Below are 26372 nucleotides of genomic sequence, written 5' to 3' on the forward strand. Positions count from 1 at the left end.
ATGCTACAGGAATTTTGATTGCAGGCAATATTCGTTCAATAGCTGACAATCGATGATAAATGCATTGAGATTAATGCTGTTATTCATCTTAATGTTGGGTGTTTGACCCTGGCATTAAGTGATGAGGACACTTGCCTGTAGAAGCCTGTGTAAACAAGCCCTTCGGAGAAAAAGTGAATTGAATAAGGACCCTTGACTTAGAATAGATTCTTATTTCTGTAGCAGTTAAGACATTTCCTTAAAAGAAATGCAATTTCTATTTTTGAAACATTATAAATAGAATTAATTTGCTGCTTCCATAAAGAGATACATACAGTATTTATTTCTCTGTCGTGCCATGGTGTGACATGGTCCAAGCTAAGCCTGTTTTCTCTCACTCAGTATAAAAGTGCTGATATTACTATCAGTGGTCAGTTAGCTAGAATGCTAGGTACATGAAGAACCATCCAGGCCTATGTGTTTTGATCCCAGTGTATTGTTGTATGTGCATTTATCAGGACCCTGGTAACAGCAAAAGTTTGTGTTGTGTCCCCAGTGTAAAGCTTATCATGACACAGCCTCTGCTGTATAAATACCATCACTGTCCTCATTGCCGCAGTTCAGGCACCTGGAAATGATTGTAAAGGGTCTTCTTATCCTGCTTTTTGTGCTGTCATTAGCACAGGCAACCTCGCCACAGCACATCATCCACCCCAAGTTTCTACACCTAGGTAAGTCCCTCAGGATAGACAGTTTCTTACCCGTGGAATACTTGCTGATGCTATTAGACCACAGCTCTGTAAACGTATGATGCTTTTGAGTTAGTGTTTTCTTATCTCTTGCTAAAATTAGCAATATTTAGATATTGGAAAATATTATTTGTCTGTTGTGGTTGAGAGAGAAAAACATAGGGTGAGAGAGGGTTGAGGGGAGAGACAAAGAGGTGAGATGAAAGATAAACAATAAAAAAGAGGAAAAGAAAAAAGGAAGGAAAGTAAAAAATGGATGGACTGTGGGCAAGAGAGAGATAGGGGATATAGAAAGAGAAGAGAGAGATTGTTCAAGGAGGGGAGATATTGTTTAAGTTGGAGAGAGAGAGAGTGTGTTAGGGGATTTAGAAAGAGAATGGGAAAGAAAAAGAGAAAAGGCTGAAAGAGAAATAAGGACCCATGGGGGAGGAAGGGGAATTGGATGAAAAGAAAGGATGGGTGGGGAGAGAAGTAGAGAGAGAGGAGAGAGGAGAGTAGGCATGAGGGAGAAAGATGTATCTTATTCCTAAGACACAAACTATTGAATGGAGTAAACTGTATGTCTTATCAATCGTATATAAATAATGCATAAAAAAAAAATAATTCTGTGTAATTAAAAAAAGATTGTGTAGCAAAGGAGACAGACGGTTGCAGGAGGGAGATCCCTCAGGGTTCACTGATGGGAAAAGATGTCCTCCTTTCAGCCAAGCCATCTGTGGAGCGCTGGCAGTACTTCACGCAATGCTACTAATATAAATACAGTATGTAAATGAAAAGCAAGAAGTGACACCAATATGTGACCAATGTTGTGATAATTCTGACTTTAAATGGTACTTAATTGTAGACCCTTACTTACTTGGGCAACTGAACAGACATAACATGATAGCAGCATTGTTAGTGATCCCCTGATGATAGCCACTGTATGGTTGATTCACAAAAAACTATTTCATGAATGACCTCTTATTGTGCTTAATAGCGTTAGGCAGGGGATACCCTTGACTATTTTCCTGCATGTTTTCTGCACAGAAAAACATATGTCAATCAATGGACTAGTTCACGCTTAATGTGTTTTTCATGTTCAAGGAAACAAAAACTGACATCCTACAGGATAATTCTGCACATTTTGTCAGATTTCTCTATCAATTACATTAAAGGGGCACTATGGGGAAAAATTTTAAAATTTAAAATATTTGCAAACATAAACAAATAAGAATATGTTTTTTTCCAGAGTAAAATGAGCCATAAAGTACTTGTCTCCTATGTTCCTGTCACTTACAGTAGGTAATAGAAATCTGACAGAAGCGACAGGTGTTGGACTAGTCCATTTCTCCATAGGGTATTCTCAGCAAGGCTTTTATTCTTTACATATTCCTTAAAAAGCATTTAAACAATGATGCTTGGCAGCTTCCCTGCTCCCTACACAGTTTTTGGGCAGTTGGACAGAGCAACTGCCATTCACTAAGTGCTTTTGAAAATAAATAAATCCCTGAGAATCCCCCCATGAAGAGATGGACTTCGCTTCTGTCAGATTTCTAATACCTACTGTAAGTCAAGCGAACATAAGAAAAAAATAATTTATGGCTCATTTTACTCTGGAAAAAACATATTGTATATTCAGTTGTATAAGGCGACTGGGCATATAAGACGACCCTCCAAGTTTTCCAGATAAAATATATATGTATGGGATACACTCACCACACAAGACTACCCCTCTTCCAACGCACACCAAATACTTTTTTTTAAAAAAAATCACATACTGGTGCTATGTAAAAACAGATACTGGTGCTGTACTGCATGTGGTACCCGGTATATAACAATATACAGGGGATTGACTAGTTGGATTGGTCAGCTCTCCATGTCAACCTGTTTATCAGAGCGGTATGGAAGAATAGATCGAGCTGTGCCCATAAAACACGTGTCTTTCACCCTTCTGGCCCGCTCTTGTATCCCATTTCCCTCTGCCTCTCAGATCTCGCATATGTGCGCCTGCGTCACTTCACTACAGTCGTCTGCAGCGAGATCTGAGAGACGGTCACAGGACAGGGCATATCACCCGGCATCAATGACACCCGGCATATAAGACGACCCCTGACTTTGCAGAAGATATTCAAGGATTAAAAAGTAGTCTAATACGCCAGAATATACAGTACTTCTCATTTGTTTATGTTTGCACATATTTTAAATTTTACAATTTTTCGCCATAGTGCCCCTTTTAGGTGGCCACTAATGATCCAATTTGTAGCGTAAAATTGCTCAACCAATCCGATCAGTGCGGAGAGACAAAAGGGAGCGTGTGGCAGCGGTGGAGAAGGGAGGAAGTCCCCCCCCTTCCCTCACCTTTGGGGCTCCCTCTCTCTCTCGCTCCCCCCTTTAGAATGAAGTGATGCGGGCGGCAGCGGCGGGACACTTACGTTATTAGCAGGCGCGAGTAACTCTCTGTATCTAGTTCAGACCAGCACAGTGGCTCACAGACAGAGAGAGTCACTCGAGCGCCTGCTAATAGCGTAAGTGTCCCGCCGCTGCCGCCCGCATCACTTCATTCTAAAGGGGGGAGCGAGCTGGCCAGGGGAGTGCGCATGCCCCATTTACCGATCATGCGGACGCCGATGACTAGGGGAAACTAGTTTCACATGATGCAATGTACAAAATGTAGCATGGTGCAGAATGAAGCCATCTTTCACACCACATTGAGTTTAAGTTTTTATTTTAAATTGTTTTCTTAAAAAAAACAAAAACAAATCCCATGTACCTTTAACGCTCAAGCATTGCCAAAATGGCATGGGGCTTCACTATCTGAACATTACCAGCCAACATGGTTCTTAGCATGGGAAGGGTGAATGTTCTTCAAAATGGGCAGAAATCCTCCTCCCCCTTGATAAACACTCTTGTACATGTTAAGGAAAAGGGGCTGTGTGATGTAGTTACCCCCTCTTGTTCCTGGGCACCATCTATGGTGCTCAGGAACAAGAGGGGGCAACCACATCACACATCAAGGGGCAGGACCTGGGGTTGGCTTACAAGGGAATCATCTGATAACACCCTTCTAATAGGCTCCTGATAACAATACCAGCCCCTCATTTCTGGGGAATGAATATCTATTCCTAAAGAATTAAAGTGTAATTGAACTTTTGCTGTCGTTTTAGAAATAAAGATATTTGAATGTAATGCTCTGAATAAAGATTTGATCAGGAGCAGCTATCATCTCCCTGCAGTGTTCCCAACCCTATAATGTAAACAGAGTTATCTCAGAAATGCAAGAGGAGTAATAAACTGTATCTGATAAAGAGTATCAGATGCAGGCAATTTTTTTTTTAAAAAATATTCACAATAAGTTGTTTCTGTTTTTATTTCAGTATGCCTTTTTTTGTGAAATTTGTAGCACTTTTTGCTTGTTGAGTGCTCAAATGATTTAATAAAAATAAAATAAAAAAATGCTATCCTATTAGGAAAAGTGAGAATGCAGATCATGTAGGATTTGGAAGGACAAATATACCTGTGTTACACATCAGTCTCACATTGTGGTCTAATTGAAAATGCATTTGTTAATGTATTATTAATGTTAATGTATTATTCCATTTGATACTCAAAAACGGGGGGGGGGGGGGGGGGAGGGGGGTGGTGATGATATGGCACACAACTGAGCAGATTCCAGTGGGGTAAGGGGGTGAACAATGCTCAGGGGTCACAACATTTCAAATTACAGTGTGGTGTCTGCAAGCAAGCACCTGTGCGGCTCCGCGAGCCTGCACATGTGCAGTATGACAACCTTGCACCTAAGTTGTCCCTCTTTCAGGACTTACAGTATGTATAGCTCTTTACATATGTATTATTTCACTACTAGAATGTTAAAGCAGTAGGATTAGCCATACTATGCCAGGGATAAAAAAAACACATGTATAAGTAGATAAATACTTGATCTACTTACATAACACATGTACATGTAATGTACTGTCCACATGATTTCAGTGAATTTTATATATATATTAAGAGAATTCTGTTCCTGGTAGGAACCATGGCTTTTGCCCACAGTTTGAGGTTAAATACTGATGTCATTTCTTAGCTTTTTTTTCTTTTCTCCTCCAATCGCTGAGTCACCTCAGCCTTGCTTGTAAACACAAGTGAGAAGAGGATCTCGTTTTCAGATAGGCAGCTAGGCAGGGAAATAAATGAAAGAGGAGGAATATATTATAGATAAAAATAACTCCCAGCATGCATGTTTGGCACTGACTATTAACCTCCTTGGCGGTTTTCCCGACCTGAGCTCAGGGTAGAAAAAAGAAGCTGTTAGCGGTGATCCCGAGCTCAGGTCGGGGTAGGCAGTGCAGTGCTTTACCTCTAGTTTTGGAGTCCCACGCGCGATCGCGCTGCACAGCGGGAGTCCAGCCTCTCTCCCCAGCAGTGTGGGGTCTTTCCCTGGCCGCCGGGATCCCCATGTCCCTGCTATTCTTCCGGGGACCCGGCAGCCAATCGGAACAGCGAAGCAGCGGTGGTGGCGTGACTTATTAGAGAAATATAGAGAAGTTTGTTTATATGTATATAAGCGGCATCTTGTGGTCAAAGTGAAAACTGCAGTGCTGGAGCCCAGGAAGGTAAATTTTTAATTCTGCCGCAGATCTACCCACCAGAGTGATTTTTTTTCAGGTTTTAGGGTCTGAAAGAGTGGAAAAAATTGCACCTCTTTTAGACCCTAAAATCTGGAAAGAATCATAATGGCAAGGGGGTTAAAGGGCCAGTACTCCTAAAGTATGTGATAACTCCAAACCATAACAGCAGAAAAAAAATTGAAAATTTTGAATGCAGGATTAGCATCTTTGTCACTTAATACACTCAGACCAGTTGCTGTTGAAATGTGATTTTTATGGTGACAATCCCGCTTTAACCATGTACATGGGACCTCTGAATAATTACATTGCTTAGTTTACAGTGTGCTGTGTGCATCTAGTATCTTTTTATGACTATTTCAGTATCCATGAGAGGCATAAGAAAATTAAATTTCTCTTGCTTACCAATTTTTCAAGGTCAACATAATAGGAGGAAGATTGAGGCTAGTTTCACACGATACGCGGCAGAAAAGTCTGGGGGCAGGATGATCGCACCGCACAAAGTCCGCTTCCATATTACCCTGCGCTCAGTGCGCCAACAGGGTAATATGCGTAGCGCCACCCCCCACTCAGTGACGTACTCCCTGCTGAACAGGAAGAACGTCACTGCATTACCATGCTGCGATCGAGTGTTTACATTTACCATGTCACCATGCATTGCCATAGACTAGCATTGCTAATAATGTGTAATAACAATCTGTGTGGTAGGTACGGATAATGCAGCAACGCACTGCAGAGTTTGCAACAGGCTTGCAGTGATTTCGTACTTCCATTCCATTTCTCAAAGACAACGCCATCCAATTATGCAGAGCAGCACAGCAGAGCATAAATACCTGCTTCACCAATGGGCACTCTTATCTCCACACCTCTTCACAGCAACTATTCAGTGTGCAGTACCATTCCCCTGTAAGACTCCAGAATATATGTCATATGATATGCATTGGCAGCCTAATAGAGGTACGCTGCTGCATACTGAACGACTGCTGTGACGAGGAGAGAAAATTGGAGTGGCATGCATTAGGAGCCTTACGGAGACGCTGGAGCAGGTATGTTTGTTCTTCTGCACTACTTTGCATATTATGAAGGTGAAGGGGGCCCTCTTTAGCCCCTGGGTGTCCCTGCACTGGGGGGTGTTGTAACACCTCTGATTACATGTCTTCAATTCACAAAGATAAAATAACTGTAATAAATGTGATAATAAAAGTGTGCTTACTGTAATGTGTGATCAGATATGGCATGGTATGAGTCTCTGCCAAAGAGCAGCAAAACTCACTGGAAGCATACTGTATACAAATACTGGTAAAACTCAGCTATGTAGGTAACTAGCAAAACAGGCCTTTTTTTTACTTTGCTTATTGACCCATATGTGTTGACAAGGTCAGGTGAAGCTCTGTGTCATCACACGGCACATGGCAAATAATGACACAGGTGTTTCATTACTCAATGTGTCCACTGACAACAAATAAAAATATGTTCAGAACAAAAAGTGGCTTATGGTAGATAATATTTACTAGCAGGGAATGCAAAAAAGTATACAATATACTTGTTTCACTGCCATTTATTTTATATCAGTGTTTTAATGGGAGTTTCAGTGGGCGCACACGTGGAATTGTGATCCTGCACATGCACAGAATGGCAACCTAGCCCCAATTAATATACGGGCCTAATGTCTAGTTTGCAAATACTAACTTAAGACTCATCAGGAAATGTTGTTTACCACCATTCTATATACGTAAGATCTTTCTATTACACGGTATGCTAAATTATCCTCTGAGGCCTGTTTACAACACAAGCTATGGTACAAATGCAATAAATGATTGCATCATATGCTTGCTTCAGCTGCACTGCATTCATATCACTTTTGTAATGCATCTGTGATATTTTGGATACAGCAGAATACCATGGGCAATTTTCAAGGGGGGGGGGGGGGGTGAATCTTTAAAGGTCTCCCTCAGGCCTCATTTCCACAGACAGTTGATAGGCAGTGATGTGGCGAACGGTTCGCCGGGCGAACATCTCTGGGGGGTTTACTACTTCCGGGTCGCTCTGACCCGGAGTAGTACGCCTGCACTGGCCGGCGGAGCGCGTCCTAGATTGTGCTCCTGTTGCCGGGCACTCTCTACGCATCAGTGTGACGTCGTTCATGACGTTCAACAGTCCGTGAAAAAGAGGCCTTAAGTTCCCCAGAGCTACTCCATGCTCTGTACACACTCTGCTGCTCCATCCAAAGTCAGCTGTAGCAGGGAAAGAAAGGGGCAATGCTGTGCGCTTGCAGGATACCTGCAGATATTCTGGTGTCTCAACGTGTGCCTTTCCCAAGACACTGCCCTGGTCTGAGGGGGGATTCTGGACAGCTGTAATCCCCCCCCCCCCTCTTCCTGTGTTTGCCTATGGAATACCACACGTTTAGAATAGTGCAATGCAATGCAACCATAGTTCAGATGTGGCTCAATCACTTGTGCACACAAACTATTAATTATTGGATAAACCAACCATAGCGGCTAATAGTGCATTCACATGCATTCACACCATGTGCATTGCTGCATGTAAATTGCACTATCCATACATGGACATGTTTACATCTAGTAACGGACCACGTTATCTGGTGTGTGATTACACGCATGTCACATAGCAATCCTTCATGATTTGAAAATGCATGTTATTATGTGCAGAGTGTGCGATGCGTTACATAATGTACATAGTGTGGACATAGCATTAGGGTCCACTGCACTTGAATTGCAGCAGTTTCCTGCACTCAATTTTGGATGCAGAATTGCGGTCTATTGAAACCAATAGGCTGCATCCAAATCACGTCGGATGAAAAATGCTGCCAGCTACATTTTTCCACACAATGCATCCTAATCTCCATAACCATGCATGGCACAGTTAAAGCATTTTGAAAAAAATTCGCATCAGCAAGGGTACCCTAAAGGAATTGCAGCATCACGGTTTCATAGGTCATCATTTGTCTGTGTGGGCACTGAATTTTCAGTGTGAATGTGAGTGTGACGTTAAACATGGCTTATACTTCAGACTGAGATTTTCAGCCCTTAAATCCAAAATAAGACTATGGATCTCCACAGGGCAGCCATCAGGGGGGCACAACTAACACTGCAGTGAGGGGCCCAGGGCTTCTGGGGGTCCTGGGCCCCCCACTGAGAGAAGAGTGACATCAGCACTTGAACGTGGGGAGCAGATGAGTGACCCTGCGCTACAACGGACTTTCTATACTGGGGCACCACCTATTTCCCTGGTGTTTTCCATGTCAGCATACTAATGGGCAAAAGCCCCGCCTCCTTTTGCCCAGTAGAACGTCTTAATAGGTTAAATAGCATAGTTACACCCCATGCTGATATTCTTTTTTTTTTTTTTTTACTTACCGTAACTTTTTTCTATTAATCTTAATAAAAATGTTAATGGTACATAACAACTTTGGAGGAAATTAAGCTGTCATACTTACAACAACATCTGAATTATTACATATAAAAGGGATCATACATAGATAAATGTCATAACAAATTATGCAGATATATAACTCACTGTGTTGGGTGTGAGGGGGACTCACACAACTACACAACACAGTCCTCATATTATGACTTGTTTATAACTAACTGATTAAATCCCTCCAATACGCTGAACCTTATTTAAAGGAAATTAGAGAAAAAGAAAGGAGAAAAGAATCTATAGAACTACTAGAAAATAGAAAAAAGTAGAGAAAAGAAAAAAAGAAGAGAAGGAAGATAGGAAGATGAGAGGATGAGGATGAGTCGGGGACTTCAACAGTAATGTCCTGTTGCCATCACATAGAGGAATGGAAAGTGGTTTCTCCCCATACCTTATTAAACTGATAGTATTTATCTGTAACCTTAGCTGTAAGTAACTCCATTCTATATACATGGGATAATTTAGCCAAGACCTCCTGTATTGTGGGTGCATTCTGGTCTCTCCAGTGTTTAGAGATCAAGCATCTGGCAGCTGATAGGTAATGATTAAGTAACCTCTGGGTATAAGTCTTAATTCCAAACATTGGTTTTGCCAAAATGAATATCCACGGATCTTTAGGGACCGAAATTCCCGTTTGCTGTAAAATGAGTGAAAGAATCTCATCCCAAAATGTACTAATGTAGGGGCAGGACCAGAAAATGTGGTGTAATGATCCAATCTTCCCACAAGATCTCCAACAAAGTGGGGAAACCTCGGGGTACCACTTATGAAGGCGTTCGGGGGTCCTGTACCATAACATCATGATCTTATAAATATTTTCCTTTGTTGTTACACAAATAGAAGTCTTGGCTGCATTAACCCATATCTTAGACCATGAGTCCTGTGTTATCTCAATATCACATGCCTCCTCCCAATAAGTCATATATTTGTGCTTAATACTAGGATTGCAACAAGTTGGGTCATTCACCCAAGAATATAATAATGAAATTAGACCTTTTTGTTGGGGACCCATCTCCCAAATACGCTCAAATTCTGACTGTTTAGGAAAGGTCAGGGATGATGATAAAGAACGCAGAAAGTTCCTGATTTGCATAAACTGGAGAAATTGAGAGTTATCAAAATGAAATTTTTCTTTTAGAGCATCAAATGATAGCAATCTGTTGTCGTAAGGGTCCAGTAAGTCCTCAATGAACCGGATGTGATGAGGGTGCCATCCTGAAAAGTTGGAGTAACTTAAGCCAGGAACAAAATCAGGAGACCCTAATACAGGACGTAGAATTGAGTTCTGTGGGAGCAGATCCATTTTTCTTCTGAGTAGCTTCCATTAATGTAGATTATTTGTAATGGATGAAAATATTTTTGCTGATTGTGGTATTGTTTTAGAAGTAGTCCAAAGACCAGAACTAGGGTGCCATGGTGAAAAGTGATGAAATTCCATTTGTGACCAAGAGGCATGTGGGGATTTAGAAATCCAGGCTAGCATCTGACGTAGTTGACAGGCTACATAATAATTATAAAGTTTTGGAACCGAAAGTCCCCCATGTTGGCGCTGAAGCATTAATACTGATTTTGCTATCCTAGGTGGTCTATGGTGCCAAATAAATTGAAAAAGCTTACGCTGTAGAGGAAGAAAAGTATGTTTAGGTATATTTAATGGCATGACAGACATTAGGTATAGTAACTTTGGGAGGGAGGTCATTTTAAATGAGACCATATGGCCAAACCATGAAATTGGATAGTTTTACCATTTAGCTAGATCTACCATCAATTTAGAAATCATGGGAGTGATGTTATATTGAACTATTTGAGATATGTATTTAGGGATGTTTATGCCTAGATATTTTAATGAAGAGTGTTGTAGTCTATAAGGGTATCCCATCATAATGGAGGAAAGTTGGCGGTCAGGAATATTTAAAGGAAGAACTTCTGTTTTAGTATCATTGATCTTATAATTAGAAAAAGATCCAAACAGTTCAAGTTCTGATTTTAAAGATGCCAGGGAGATTAGTGGATTACTCACTGTCAATAACACGTCGTCAGCAAACAACAAAATTTTATATTCCTGATCCCCAATAGAGATACCTCTGATATCAGGGCTGCCCCTTATCCTAGCCGCCAGAGGCTCAATAGAAAGCGCAAATAGCAAAGGGGACAGGGGGCAGCCCTGACGTGTTCCGTTAGAAATGGAGAAATAGTTATTAGGATCTGTATATGGAATTTTAAGTGCTACTAATGGATTGAGATATAATTTTTGTAGGGTATGGAAAAAGTTACCTGAGATCCCCATAAAGGTCAGAGTCTGAAACAAAAAAGACCAATTTAAGTGGTCAAGCGCTTTTTCGGCATCTAAACTTAATATAAGTGACTGAGTTTTATGATGATTAATATAATCAATAATATTTAATGTACGTCTGATGTTGTCTCCAGCATATCGCCCTGTAATGAACCCCACCTGGTCTAGATGGATCAACGATGGCATGAGTACTGATAATCGGTTTGCTAAGAGTTTAGAAAATAACTTGAAGTCCGTATTTATGAGAGATATTGGTCTGTAGTTCTTACAATCGGAGGGGTCGCGCTCAGGTTTGGTTATCACCACCATATGAGAGCGTAGCATAGAGCTCGGAATCCGCTCTTGATCAGTAAAGGCGTTGAATAAATCTGTTAATTTAGGGAGTAAAAGATCAGCAAATTTTTTATAATATGCCACCGTAAATCCATCCGGACCAGGTGCCTTATGCGGTTTCAAGGGTTTCAGGGTATTTCTGACTTCTTCTAATGTAATTTGAGCATTTAATGAAGCCGCCTGACTTGGTTATAGTCTGGATAACCCGCAACTTCTTAAGTAGTTACTTATCTGGGCTAGACTAGGCTGGGGTGTGCTATTGTCTTGCTGTAAGTTATATAGGGCTAAAAAATATGATTTAAATATGGAGGCTATTTCCCTGAGATCATACTTCATGTTCCCTTTTTTGTCCTTTAATGCAAAAAACGTATTTCTGGCTCTCATCCCCCTCAACTTCTTGGCTAAGATGGTGTGTGCCTTATTCCCTCTTTCATAGAATAATTGTCTGGTAAAGGATATAGCTCTTTCAATTTTAGTGAAATGAAGGTCTGAAATCGATTTACGGATGCTCTCAAGGAGGCTAAACCTTGCAGAGGTTGGGGATTTTTTAAACTGTTCCTCTTCTTGGATTAGTTTGCTATATAAGGCAGAAAGCCTGGACAATAGTGAGATGAATTTACCCCTTATAGTGGCCTTGTGAGCTTCCCAAATAATTGCTTTACTGGTAACCGACCCCTCATTGATAGAGAAAAACTCCTGCAGTGTTTGTGTAATATCCTCTACCACTTCTTCGTTTATAAGTATGCTATCGTTTAATCTCCAGACTGAAGGGATATAGGGAGAGTGGGTCAAATTTAAAATGACATCAATGGGGGCATGGTCAGACCACGATATGGGTCCTATATGAGAATCTGTTAAGCAGGAAAGAAGAGGAGGGGAAATAAAAATATGGTCGATTCTGGTAAAGGTACCGTGATTATGTGAATAAAAGGTGTAATCGTGTTCGAGAGGATGTTGTATTCTCCAAGCATCAAGAAGGCCATACTGCTTTAAGAGATCCCTGAATCTACGAGAAACAGAACATATTGCTTTAAAATTGAGCAGACGAGAGCCAGATTTCCGATCCATAGTAGGAGAATAAATCATGTTAAAATCCCCGCCTATTACAATATTAGCACAGCCCATATTTGAAATTTTAGATAGTACTTTGTCTAGGAATGGTGTTTGATGTTCGTTTGGAGCATAAATAGTTGCCACAATCATGTCAATTCCATGTAGTGAACCACGTATAATCAGATAGCGGCCCTGGGGATCCTTGCAAACATCAGTCACTAAAAAGGGACAAGAATGGCGAATTATAATAGCTACTCCTGCTTTTTTGGATTGTGAACTGGCTAGATACGTTACAGGATATGATTTGCTTTTCAGAAAGCCTGGCTTGAGACTAGAGAACCTTGTCTCTTGCATAAAAATAAAGTCTGCTTTTGATCTTTCCAAATCTCGTAATGCCAAGTAGCGCTTTCTGATCGAATTAAGTCCCTTAACATTTAATGTTAAGAATTTAACCATGATCGTCCCAGATTAGGTTGCTTGACCAATATAGCACAAGAGCCCCAGAACTACCCCCTCCCAAAGTTTCCTTAACTACTGATTGGGTCCCCGACTCTGAAGAAGGAAGAAAAGATGAGAGAAAAGAAAAAAGTATAGAGAGAGAACAAAGAACAAATTGCATACTGTTGGCTAAGAAAATGACTCTACCTGTAAGCACCTCAGTATATAATGTAAATAGGTAGAGCGGAACATGTTTAAGTTTACCTTTACCCGAGTTTAACATAAACTCAGGCTGGGTGTGACCCTCTTCACACCGCGAAAGGGGAAACATACACTGCTCGACCGGCCACATCCGATCAACAAGCGAATCCCCCCTGTCCCTGCATTCCGCAGATCTTGTAAAAGTTACAGAAATGGCACCCTAGTTCAGTCATCCTGCTCTTTAATAGGAGATCCGGATTGATGATTTGGGGAGTGAGTGTTATCTGAGTCTTTGGTAGGAGAGGGCTCCGGAATTGGTAGACGGAGGCCCAGACCTTTTAAAAGATCTCCAGAATCTTCTGGGTCTGAGATTGCATGTACTACTCCCTCCTTAGCGGCAATCAGTTTAAAGGGATATCCCCACCTATAGGGGATTCCCTTTTCCCGTAACAGCTGAGTAACAGGTCTGAGTTTCTTCCGTTTTGCTAAAGTGATGGGAGAAATATCGTTTAGGATTTGTATTTCCATACCTTGATAGTTGTAGGAGATCGTATTTCTGGTTGCCGTTACTATAGACTCTTTGGCCTCATAAAAATGAAAGCTGGCAATAATGTCACGGAGGAGTGGGGCTCCAGTGGGTTTGGGGCCTATTGCACGATGAGCCCTGTCAAAACGCCACATCTCTTTTGGAGTTTCTGGTGAAAAAGTCTCACAGAGATTAGTTAGAACTGCTTGATGTCTGCAGGGCGAACTGAATCAGGAACTCCTCTAAAACGTAAGTTCTGTCTGCGATCTCTGTTCTCACTATCCTCTTGAGATCTTTGCAGGGCCGCCACTGAGTCCGTCAATCTAGCGTTTTCCTCCTCGAGGTATGTGCACCTGCTTTGCAAAGAGCTTACGTCTTGCTCAAGGGTGGAAGTGCGCGATAGCGCAATAGAAATATCAGATCTGATGTCAGATAAAGCTGATGTTATTGTGTCCTTTATAGATTGTGACACCCTTTTGTGCAGGTCTGCTAAACACCCCTCTAGTACCTCTTTCGTAATGTATTCAGCCGCTGGGTCCGTCTTGGATGCTTTAGACGCCATCTTGGAGTGCTCGACTTGTGAGGGAGGATTAGGCCTCAGGAAGTAATGGTCCACTGCTCGGCTCTGCTTTCACCCGGAACAGCGTTTGCAGCCCATAGATTTGCTCCGCCGACACTCCGGATTCTCACCCCACCATTATTGTCGATCTCGGGTTGCACTGCCGTTTGCTATCCGTAGCGGCGCAGGGACTTGGACGGCAGCTTGGAGATCAGGCGGCCATCTCAGATCGCGCCGCGCATGCGCCCCCGCTGATATTCTTTTTGATGTCCTCGCCTCCAGCAGGACTACTCTCTTGAACCTTACCTCCGCTTGTAGCGGGTACCAACAGTGTGGCTCAGCTGTTGTGGTCCATGTCTTAAGCAGCTAAATGCTCTCACAAGACATGTAGCCCCCTCTGGTGTTCTCTGGGGCATTTGCTTTCAAAAGTTCCTGCATGCTCTTTAGATACCTAAATGGTATTGAGCTTCCCCGCAGCTATGTTGTGCCAGCAGTGTTATTCTATTTAAACATTTTACCTGTTGCTGGTGGCGGCGCGCTGTTTCCCTCTGTGGTCTGTTTATTACAGGATCCCGGGAGAGCGTCCTACACTTAGTCTGCCTGCAGCTCCTATGCGCGCGCGCGCGTGACAACTTCCTCTTTTACTTCCGAAAACAGGAAGTACTCTGGTGGCCATCTTGGTTGTGGGCGCTGTTGCCCTTGCATTGACGCGCTTCCGTCGCGTATATAAGGAAGCGTTATGGCACCTTCCTTCTGTCGTGGTGCAGTGCTCTCTCCGTGGTGGCCAGGTCTTCCACCTCTACTGAAGTAGTGAGTATGATTTTCAAAAGAGTATCTCTTATGGCAAGCGTGTGTGTGTGTCTCTGGTGCAATTCCTTAGTACATTTTGTTCTCAGCCTGTACTAGCTGCTTAAATTGGAAGAGATATATATATATACATGCATATACACTGAGTCTGATGAGGATTTGATTGTGTGTATATGTATTTATATGTGTAGGATATGCATATGATATCTGTATATTTTGTTTATATAGATGTTTTATTTAGGTATATGTTTGATTGAAATGTATATACATATAAATATACATATACTTTATGTTAGGCATATAATGATTGATTCGCATTGTATTAAACTCTACGGTATATGTTGAGTTTAGTACTTGGTTGGCTGCCAATAAAAGATTGGTAAATCCAATATCTTTCTGTTTGTATAGCTGCTTATTATGGGGAAAAGGAAAGGAAAACACCACAACTCGAATTCGAAGTCTAAATCGAAATCGAAGTCGAAATCAAATAGGTAAGGTTGGTAAGTGATGGGTTTTATTTAATTGAGCCAGAAGATTATACTAAGACTCTGCATATTCTTTGCAGAAAAGAATCTCAATCAAACAATAAGGAAGATGCCTGGGAGGGAGGCAGCACAGACCATCACTCACGTCCTTCCAGTGTTAAAAGCCAGCCCAAAACTAAATCTGTGGTTACTTTAAGGGACAAAAAGTCACGTTCTCGCTCACCATCTCACAAGAGGTCGTCTTCTTCCAATGCCTCTCTAGGGGGATATGAACCATATTTTAACCCTGATATACAGAAACCTGCATTTCCTAGCAAAGAGACTTGCTGGATCTGTGGAAGGCTAGCATTACCTAATAAAAAAGTTTGTGACCTTTGCCACCTGGATATTGCAAGAGAAGATAGAGAGGTCTCCACTTTAATCAAACAGGTGGTTAAAGACACAGTCTAGGAGTTGACATCTAGTCAGACGACTTCCAGACCAGGTCCTTCTCGTTCTCTCTCTCCAGAAAAATATTCTTCAGAGGATGAATCTGATCAAGAGACTGTTGGTTTTGATTTATTCTTAAGTACCTCCCTTTATTTCAAGCGTTAAAGAGGCAATACAATGGGAAGATGAGATCACATCACCTAAGAAAAAGAGATACTATAAACAGTTAAATAAAATTAAGTGTCATTGTTAGAAGAAATAAGGGAATTGATCACAGACGAGTGGGAACAGACAGTTAAAAAACCCTCACTAAAAAACAAATTACAAAAAATGTATCCGCTGTCCGAAAATGATGAAGTATTGGTGGCATCAAATCCGCTTGTAGATGCGTCATTAATGAAGATTGTTAAAAATGTCACCTTACCCCTGGAAGATTCAGTTTCCTTCAGCGATCTTATGGATCGCCAGATTGCCCAGGACTTGAAAAGAGCGTTCTTAGCCTCTGGAGAAGTCACAAGAATAGGAATTTCCCTGACGTCAGTAGCAAAAGCATTAAAAGTATGGATAGAAGATGTTCAGAAATCAATTCATGCAGGTGCCGAAGTAGAAGATGTGACTTTTGGTTTAGAAGAGCTCAGCCTAGCTTCAGATTTTGTGGGCGCAGCAGCAGAAGATACAGTGAGAAGTTCCAGTAGGTCTATGCTTTATAATATTATGGCCAGAAGGGCACTATGGCTAAAGCCATGGTCCGCGGATCCCACGTCCAAACAGTCCTGGACTAAAACACCGTTTGACGGAAAAAATCTTTTCGGGTCCAAAATGGATAGTGCAATTTCAAGAGTCACAGGGGGTAAATCCGGACTTATTCCACAGGACAGAAAGTTTAAAAGAACAAAGTATCCTCAAGTAAAGAAACAGCAGTATAACAGATTTAATGAGGCAAAATCCTATAGACCTGGAAGGGAGTTTAAAAGAAGTTGGAAGTCACAACCCTTTCAGAGAGCGAACAAGTCTAGAGTTTTTCAACAGGCTGGTGAAGCCAAAAAGTCCTTTTGAATGAGGCCCGTCCAGAGTGTACCAGTGGGTGCGAGACTACTCTGTTTTGGCAACATCTGGGCGGGAAAGATAGAGAATTCCTGGGTAAACAAAACAGTCTCAGAAGGGCACAGGTGGACGTTCAAAGGACGTCCTCCAAAGTCCAGGTTTGTGGAGACACAGATTCCAAAGACTTTACAAAAGAAAAAAATTCTAGAAGATTATGTTTCAGACTTAATACGTCAGAAAGCGGTCAGTGTAGTGCCTCATTCAGAGAAAAGTACTGGTTACTATTCAAAGATATTTCTAGTAAAGAAGAAAATAGGAGACCTGAGACCTGTTTTAGACCTCATAAGCCTAAACAGATTCATACTCATACCAAAGCTCAAAATGGAGACTCTCAGGTCAATTATAATGTCAATTCAGCCAGGAGATTGGATGTCGTCCATAGATCTCAAAGACGCATATTTCCATGTCCCGATTCGTTCACGGTTTCCAACGGTTTTTGCGTTTTGCGGTAGGTCGGCTTCGCCTACAGTTTCGATGCCTGCCGTTCGGTCTAGCGACCTCTCCGCGTACGTTATCAAAGGTTCTCCTTGCCATTATTTCGTTCACGAGGGTTCAGGGAATACGCGTCCTACATTATCTGGACGACATCATTCTCCTGGCATCTTCAGAACAACTCCTTCTACAACATCAGAAAATCCTCATAGAGATTCTTCAGCAGTTTGGGTGGATCATAAACTTCAAGAAGAGTCAGCTAGTACCGCAACAAAAGATGGACTTTCTTGAGGCAACACTGAATACAGTCCAAAATTCAGTATCGTTGCCTCAGCACAAGATGCAAGTGATCTGGAACTCTCTGGAGGATCTATTCCAAATGAGATACATTTCAGTTCGGAGATGTCTGAAGATAGTGGGCCTAATGTCATCCACAATACAGATGGTGTCCTGGGCACATTGGCATCTGAGGCCATTTCAGCTAAATTTTCTTGCTCAGTGGGACAAGAGAAGTATGAATCAGCAAATCTATCTCATCGTGTGAAGAGTTCCCTGACGTGGTGGATGAACATTCACAATCTGGACAATTCACGCTTCCTGTTTCAGCCCAAATGGGAAATAGTGACCACAGATGCCAGTGGTCTAGGCTGGGGAGCAGTGTATACGGATCAGGTAGCTCAGGGTTCTTGGAAAGTTCAAGAAAAAGATCTAGTGTCAAATATCTTAGAAATGAGAGCTGTGTATCAGGCTCTTCTGCATTTCTTGCCTGTCCTGAGGGGTTCAGCAGTTCTGCTCAGAATAGACAATGTAGCAGTTGTATCGTATATCAAAAAACAAGGAGGGACTCACAGACTAAGTCTCATGGAAGAGTAAACTCCAATCATGTCTCTAGCCCAGTCCAACCTCCTGGATTTGACTGCAGTATATCTGCTGGGGAAACAGAACGTTCAAGCAGACTACCTTTCCAGACATCAACTAAACAACAACGAGTGGTCCCTACACCACTCTGTTTTTCTCCTGTTAGTACAGAAGTGGGGTCATCCCCAAGTGGACCTGTTCGCTTCATCGAAAAACCACAAAGTGCCTCTGTACTATTCAAGGTTAACGGATCACAATGCGATAGCAACAGATGCCCTAACACAGGTCTGGAGATTCACAAAAGCATATGCATTTCCACCGGTTCCTCTGATTCACAGATTTCTTCTGAAACTAAGAGTCCTCAAGGTAACGGTGCTAGCAGTTCTGCCTTACTGGCCAGGGAGGCCCTGGTTCCCTCTCCTGTGGCAGTTAAAAATGGAAGATCCGATCCCGTTATCAGTCTTCCCGGGTCTCCTGTCACAGGGAGTAGTTTACCACCGGAATGCTCAACGTCTCAAACTGATGGGGTGGCGTTTAAGAGGGCTAGGCTATTAGCTTCAGGGTGTACATCCAGCGTAGTCAATACACTCTTAAAGTCAAAGAAACCGTCAACCTCTGCATCATATAATAGGGTCTGGAAAACGTTTAATGAGTTTGCAAATGCTGCTAATTTTCAAGTATCCAATATGAAAGTTACTGATCTACTATCTTTTCTGCAAAAAGGGTTGGAATTGAAGCTTTCCTACTCAACCTTGAGGCGACATGTTTCCGCAATATCCTCTATTTCAGGAATCTCCTGGTCGTCAGACCCTCTAATAAAGCAGCTCTTTAGAGCAGCAATTAAACTTAAACCTCCAATAAGACCCAGATTTCCCAAGTGGGATCTACCTTTGGTGTTAAATTTTCTGTCGGAATCAAAAGACTGGCAAAACGACTCAGCCTCCATACAAAATCTATCAAAGAAAACTGTGTTCCTTGTTGCCATTACATCGGGGAGAAGGGTGTCAGAGTTGCAAGCTCTCTCACACAAAGACCCCTTTCTAGTGTTCTATGAAGATAGGCTGGTCTTGCATCCGGTTCAATCATTCCTGCCAAAAGTAACTTCAATATTCCCCCTTAACCAAGAGTGGACACTGCCAAGTTTTAAGTCTGTAGAGGATCCGTCAAAACCTCATCCTTTGGATTTGCCCTCTACTGTCAAAGCCTATCTAGAAGCGACAATAGCTTTCAGAGATTCTGATCGCCTGTTTATTCTTCCGAGGGGATATAGAAAAGGCAAAATGGCTTCTACAAGAACATTAGCGAATTGGATTGTATCAGTTATCCAAGAGGCCTATAAATCAAATGGTTTACAGCCTCCGCAGGACATTGTTGCCCATTCAACAAGAAGTCTTGCTTCTTCTTGGGCATCCTTTGGAAAGGTGTCTCTCTCGAATGTATGTAAAGCGGCCAATTGGGCTTCGGGTCATACGTTTTTAAGGCACCGCTGTGTAGATCCAGCAGCTTTGACTGCTGTAGACTTTGGTAAAAAAGTAATTTCTTTATCAGTCTCTAATGCCTTGTGACCGATTTTTGTTTATATGATTCTCGTTAAATTGTGTGTTCAGCATACCCATCCCTTGTTCTGTCTAGTTATTGCCCATTAGTATGCTGACATGGAAAACACCAGGGAATTTGGAAAACTGAATACTCACCTTCGGTAGTTTTCCTTTCCTGGTGTTTCTCCATGTCAGCATACGGGCCCACCCTGTGCTGTCGGCTCGTACTAAATTACATAGAATATCAGCATGGGGTGAAACTAGGCTATTTAACATATTAAGACGTCCTACTGGGCAAAAGGAGGCGGGGCTTTTGCCCATTAGTATGCTGACATGGAGAAACACCAGGAAAGGAAAACTACCGAAGGTGAGTATTCAGTTTTCCAAAATCTGGCTACAGTCTACCTATACTGGGCCACCACCTATACCTGGCTACCTATACCGGGGCTGGGACCACCTATACCTAGCTACCTATACTGGGGCACCACCTATACCTGGCTACCTATACTGGGGCACCACCTATACTTGGCTACTTATACTAAGGGCACCACCTGTACCTGGCTACCTATACTGGGGCACCACCTATACTTGGCTACTTATACTGGGGCACCCATACCACGCTACCTATACTGGGGGCAACTATACCAGACTACCTATACTGGAGCACCACCTATAGTTGAATACCTATACTGGGGGCACCTGTATCTTGCTGGCCTATACTGGGGTACCAGCTATACCAGGATACCTATACTAGGGGCATCTACACCAAGCTACCTATACTGGAACACCACCTATAGCTGGCTACTTATACTGGGGGAACCTATAACTGGCTACCTATACTGGGGGCATCTATGCCTGCATACCTATACTGGGGGCACCTATACCTGGCTAGAGCAGGGGGACGAGCAGAGACAGAAGGGGACAAGAGGTTACACGGGGGGATAAAAGAGGCACAGGGGTAACAGAGGCGGAAAAAAGAGGCACAGAGAGAAAAGAGATGAGATGGGAACATGAGGTCACACAGAGGGACACAAAAGAGGCACAAACTGAGGTGAGACAGAGGAGGACAAAAGAGGTACAGGATGAAAAGAGGGGGACAAAAGAGAAAGGATAAAGGATAAGAACAGACCTACAAGTCCCTATCTCATTTGTTAACCGGGGACTACCTGTATTTTGCTAGTATTTGGCTCCACTCACAACATGCCATGGTCATGCTTACTTTTTGCCATATCATGCTGTGCATGCTGCTTTCTTCAGTGTCGGAGCCATGCACATTTTTCGGCGCAGCGCACTTCCCGCACCAACACTGGGGGTGGGGTGGCTAGTGGGCGGGCACAGCAACCAGTGGGTGGGCACAGCAACCAGTGGGTGGGCCCAGGGAGGGGAGGCCCAGGCCTGATGATGTGTGAGGGGCCCAAAATTTCTGATGGCGGCCCTGGGTCTCCAGGAAGGTTCTATATAGGATTAATTCTACTGATACAATATCTCATACTTTTTTTCACTCCAGGTTAGTTTTAACTAAAATTATGAAACTAGTTCTCCCTGATTCAAAATGTGTGGTTTTTTTTGTCTGTTGCTTGGCTTAGCATAATGTTACAGCTGCGAGTGGGTGGGGCCCTGGCACAGCTTTCACAGAATATTGCAGCCTTCAATTCAGAATGTCTTGTCAATGGCTTGTCAATGAGTTCTTGGCGGATTACTTAAAGTGCTAGTTCACACTGTAACACTTTTTTTCAGAGATTTTTAGCACTTTGCTCATCACTGGTGATCAGCAAAGTGCTGTGACAATGTAATACAATGGAAGTGTTCACACTGCAGCATTGCGATTTGTATAAAATGACAATCACTCTGCATGCAGCATTTTCGGGCCGATTGCGCTTGAAGGAATGCTTCTTTAAAATGTCTTTGCTTAGCCATTGAGTTATTTATTTGGTATCAGCTAACCATCACACAAACCCTGGAATTAATGGCTACAGAAAACTAGCCATGAGTGCCTAGATTTAAAGTTGAATTATTTACAGTAAATCATTATGTTACAGATTTAAATTTACTCCAAGCATTTGTTGTTTATTTGTTTTTTATGATCCAGTTTGTCCCATACATGTTATATCTAGGTAGCAGAAGTATTGATGGTTGTCATCAGTCAGAAATTATTGTAATTTACAGGAATGGTTAATTAAACCAGACTGCTTAGCTGTGTGGTTGTCGTAGACAGTTAATGGGGATCAACTCATGTCAGCAGAATGCTTTGCTGGCCTCTCTGTCCTTGCTTCTGCTGTGGCTGGTACTACTGCTTTTTACTGGGGCTACTGTGTTCTTACCTAAAGATTATGGGCTCGATTCACAAAAGGGTGCTAACTCAGTTAGCACGTCTAAAAGCTTTGGGCGTGCTAACTAGGGTGCTAAGCCCAAAGGTTTTATTGATTGCGCATAAAGTTTAGCGCTGCGCGAAACGTCGCACGACTAAACTGTCGCACTGGGTGCGGCCAAAACGTCGCACTAGATGCAACGTTTTAGCCGAACCCGGTGCAAGGTTTCGCGCGCACCACACATCGCTTAAACTAAAACTTTTGCGCGGCCTAAAGGGCTTTAGGAGTGCTAAGGGGCTTTTAGGCGTGCTAACTAAGTTAGCACCCTTTTGTGAATCAAGCCCTATGTGTCCTTTGAGTCTGATTCTGTTGTGGCCTTTGACTCTGATTCTGCTGTGACCTAAGACTCTAATTCTTTTGTGGCCCTTGACTCTGATTCTGCTGTGGCCTTTAACTCTGATTCTGTCCTACACTTTATTTCAGATTCCTAGTTCCTTATTCTGTAGCTATAATCTTTAGCGTTCTTAGGCCTCTTTTACACTGGAAATTGCAATGATATTCCGATTCTGTTTTCACTGGATGCTAGCAACACAAGAATAAAATTCAGAAAAAAACGCAGCATGCAGGACTTTTGAAAATCGGAATAGGAATCTTGTGTTGTGTAAAAAAGCCCTTACTCCCAGTGATTCTGTCCCATTCTTTGTTACCTAAAACAAAGATCACAGCTGTTCCTTTTTGGAAGTAAATCCATCCATCAATCTATCTCTTGTGATATCAGTCTTCTTTTTGATTTGATGTAAAGATTTACCCAAAAAAATGACTAACATCGTGCTACATTTTATATTACCTTTTCTTTAAATGCTAATATAAAGTTAAGGAAGGAAGAAAAGACCAGTGTAATTAGACAGATGAAAAATATATATTTATTTTGCAATTATATTCTTCACTGTGGAACTAGGATTATACAACCTATTGGCAATTTCAATAGATTGAAAGAGCAAGCTGTAGAAACATAAGGTTTTCTCATCAAACATTATACATAAAAGAATATGAAAAGGACATATTGAATATGAAATACTGTGTATAGCCAAAGTTTTTGCTTTGACTGGAGGCTAACACAGTAGAATAGACAGTCCCCTATGTATCAGGGGCGTAACAATAGACCCTGCAAGGCATGCCTCCGCAGGGGGGCCCAGACGCCACAGGGGCCCCGTGGGGGAAAAAGTTTGAGAGACTGACAGCTAAGGGCATGGAGAAAAAAAACTTATTCTGCTCTCACAGCATTGTTATATTGACTGTATGTGTCCACCACACAGATAAGGAATCACACACACTTTGGAATTTGTACACTGTCCCTGCCTCCTAGGGTTCGTAAAAAACATCTGTCTCATACTGCAGCTAAGGTCTAAAGACTTGACAATGCCTTTACAAACAAATGAGTTACATTTTGAAAAAAAAGTTGTAGACTTTCCCTTTTCAGCAAAAGGATTCCAAGATTCTTATCACACGGGCTAATGACTTTATGGCCTCTGAATACTTTTACAACTCAATGGAGTGGAGATTGATGTCTTATGCTGGGAATACACGGGACCCCAGCCGCGTCCCCGCTCGTCAATGCGTACGCGTGGATAGATTACCGCTCATCGAGCGGGCGGGGGTCGAGCGGCTTGATCGGGCCAGCTGAATATTATCAGCTGTCCGGATCAGCTGGTTGATACATGGTGCAGAAACGTACCGTGCATCCCCAGCATTACTGTTGCTGCTTCATAGAGAGCTTGTTGTGACATTCTGAATGTTTTGCCAAAGTTACACTGATACTATATTGTGAGAAATTGCGGAAAAGCCGCCGCATGTGCTATTGAGCAGACGGCTGATTCCACGTCCAGTGCGGCGGTTTGCACGCGGAAGCGTGTGTTTGGTAGCAGGGCAGAACACGGAAAAGCCGCCGCATGCAACAACAGTAAGGTGGCTGGTTCCGCGTCCCACGCGGCGGTTTGCACGCGGCAGCGTGTGTCTGGTGTGGCTGAGTCTGTTAGTGCACATAGGCTTAGAAATACACGCGCGCACGCTGAGAGGCAGAATTCTTATACTAAGCAGGAAGAGTCAGCTGACCACGCCGATCAGCTGACTCCAGAGCAGGATACTATTGGTTGAGCAATTAGGGGTGGTGCTGGAGAGCACTACTCCATATATAGTTCCTGCTGGTCACTTGCAAGTTGTCTGCCGTTGCGAGCACTACGTGGAAGCACTCAGACCTAGTCAGATCCTTCAGTGTGTTTGAACCAGGTGGACCTGGGAATTCACACTTAGCCAGATTATTTGAATTGTATTCTGTTTATGCTTAAGCTAGTTCCAGGGTGTAGAGACCAAGGACCTCACACCCAGCTTAGGGAACTGTGTTATCATCTGTGTTATACCTCAAGCTAGTTCCAGGGTGTAGAGACCAAGGACCTCACACCCAGCTTAGGGAACTGTGTTATCATCTGTGTTATACTTCAAGCTAGTTCCAGGGTGTAGAGGCCAAGGACCTCACACCCAGCTTAGGGAACTGTATTGCCATCTGTGTTATCTTTCAGACTAGTTCCAGGGTGCTGAGACTACGGACCTCGCACCCAGTCTAGGGAACTGTATTATCATCTGTGTATACTTCAGACTAGTTCCGGGGTGCTGAGACCAAGGACCTCGCACCCAGAATAGGCATTGTTTGATATATGTTATGACTTATAGCTTTTCTGACTACTCCTCTGTCTTCTGATTCGGTACCTCGCATATCTGATATGCCGTTGCCAGACCCTGCTTGACTTGGATACCGAATCAGCCTTCTGTCTTTGTACTTTATCTGTCAGTGTGTTGCCGACCCGGCATGCCCGACCTCGAGAGCTATTTCTCCCCTTAAGAGATAGTCTCCAGATCAGATAGTGACATCCACCTTTAGGTGTCACTCACTCTCTGGCCCTTCCTGTCTCCAGCCTGACTCCTCCCCTTGGAGAGCCTCAGGCTGCTGGAAGGTTCCTGTGCTCCCAGAAGCAGTGTCTGTTTACGGTTATATCGCCTGCTCAGCAGGTGCATCACTCAAAGTATTACTGTTACACCAAACACTCACATACCTATAGGTGTCCAGAGGTTAGCATTATATCTGTATTATAGGTGATTCTGCAGATCATCAATAATCAGATTCTCTCTGCGTGCTGACACCAATCGTTACATATATCTTATGTTCAGCATGTCATTGATGTTCCTCCATGTAGTATGTGCTCTCATGTAGTAAAATAATATGGCTGTGTGTATGTATGTACTGGGAGCAGAGCTGCAAGGAGGGACTTGTCGGCTGCAAGGGGCTGGAGGAAGCCCCGGCCCCGGGTAAGTAGATCTGGGGGTAGCATAGATTGCCTGACGTTTCCTTTAAGTCTAAGTGTTTTTATCTGCATGGGGAAAACACATTAGTCCTCAGTTTTCCTGTGCAGAAAGCTAGGGGGGTGGGGGGCCCCATCCAAAGTTTCGCAGGGGGGCCCAGTGATGTCTAGTTACGCCCCTGCTATGTACGAATGACTAAATGTACATTTCATACATAAAAAAAGTTGTCTTTGTATACAAAGCATACATTAATGCGTACCTCAAGTTAGATACTTACCTCAGTAGAAGGAAGCCTCTGCATATTATGCGGGGAAATAGCCAATAGAAGAAGGAAGTGGGTCCGCTTCAATATCTCCAAAATTTATTAAGGACTTATCCCAAAGCAGAAAGACATGCACGATGCTGACATGTTTCGGACCTGGTGTGGTCCTTAATAAATTTTGGAGATATTGAAGTGGACCCACTTCCTTCTTCTAGCTTGAATATTGGCCCAGGCCGCCCAGATCCAGTTCTGTCTATTGCCGGAGTGTAGCGGTATATCTACCTGATTCCTTCCGAAATAGCCAATAGGTGGAATCAAGCTGAGGTTGAGGCAGGTGGCAAGTGAGATGGATAATGATCACCAAGCCATGGTCAAAATGGAGAACTGGAGATCAAAGGAAAAGCAAACATAAATGAACAACTCAGGAATTAGTTGGTAATACAATATCCAGGAACAAGGAACAAAAATGATCAGGAAGACCAAAGTAATCATCTGGCAAATACCAGACAGCAAAGACATGTTTAACCGATTCTCTGACAAAGAGCAGGTATTACTGTGCCATGAAGGCTTTGTATTCATGATTGATGGTTCTCGACCAAGGTGGATGGTCATGGATGG

General features: G+C 42.7%; 2 protein-coding genes across 2 annotated transcripts in view; both read left to right on the forward strand.

Moving 5' to 3' along the window:
• Positions 1–431: 431 nt before the first annotated feature.
• Positions 432–26372, forward strand: part of LOC137536569 (elastase-1-like) — a 55519-nt gene continuing 29578 nt past the window's right edge. The window contains exon 1 of the mRNA XM_068258814.1: positions 432–710. Coding sequence (XP_068114915.1) covers positions 614–710 — 97 coding nt within the window. The 5' untranslated portion in view covers positions 432–613. The remainder of the gene's footprint in view (positions 711–26372) is intronic.
• On the forward strand, positions 15401–19856 carry LOC137535787 (uncharacterized). The gene is made up of 2 exons (XM_068257690.1): positions 15401–15474; positions 15549–19856. Exon 2 carries the CDS (start codon positions 18045–18047, stop codon positions 19854–19856), a length of 1812 nt encoding a protein of 603 aa, XP_068113791.1. The 5' UTR covers positions 15401–15474; positions 15549–18044.

The sequence above is a fragment of the Hyperolius riggenbachi genome, chromosome 10 (assembly GCF_040937935.1).
Source record: "Hyperolius riggenbachi isolate aHypRig1 chromosome 10, aHypRig1.pri, whole genome shotgun sequence".
NCBI lineage: Eukaryota > Metazoa > Chordata > Amphibia > Anura > Hyperoliidae > Hyperolius > Hyperolius riggenbachi.

Coding starts and splice junctions, on each gene's coding strand:
- LOC137535787 (XM_068257690.1), top strand. CDS start 18,045: ATGGGAAATAGTGACCACAGATGCCAGTGGTCTAGGCTGGGGAGCAGT.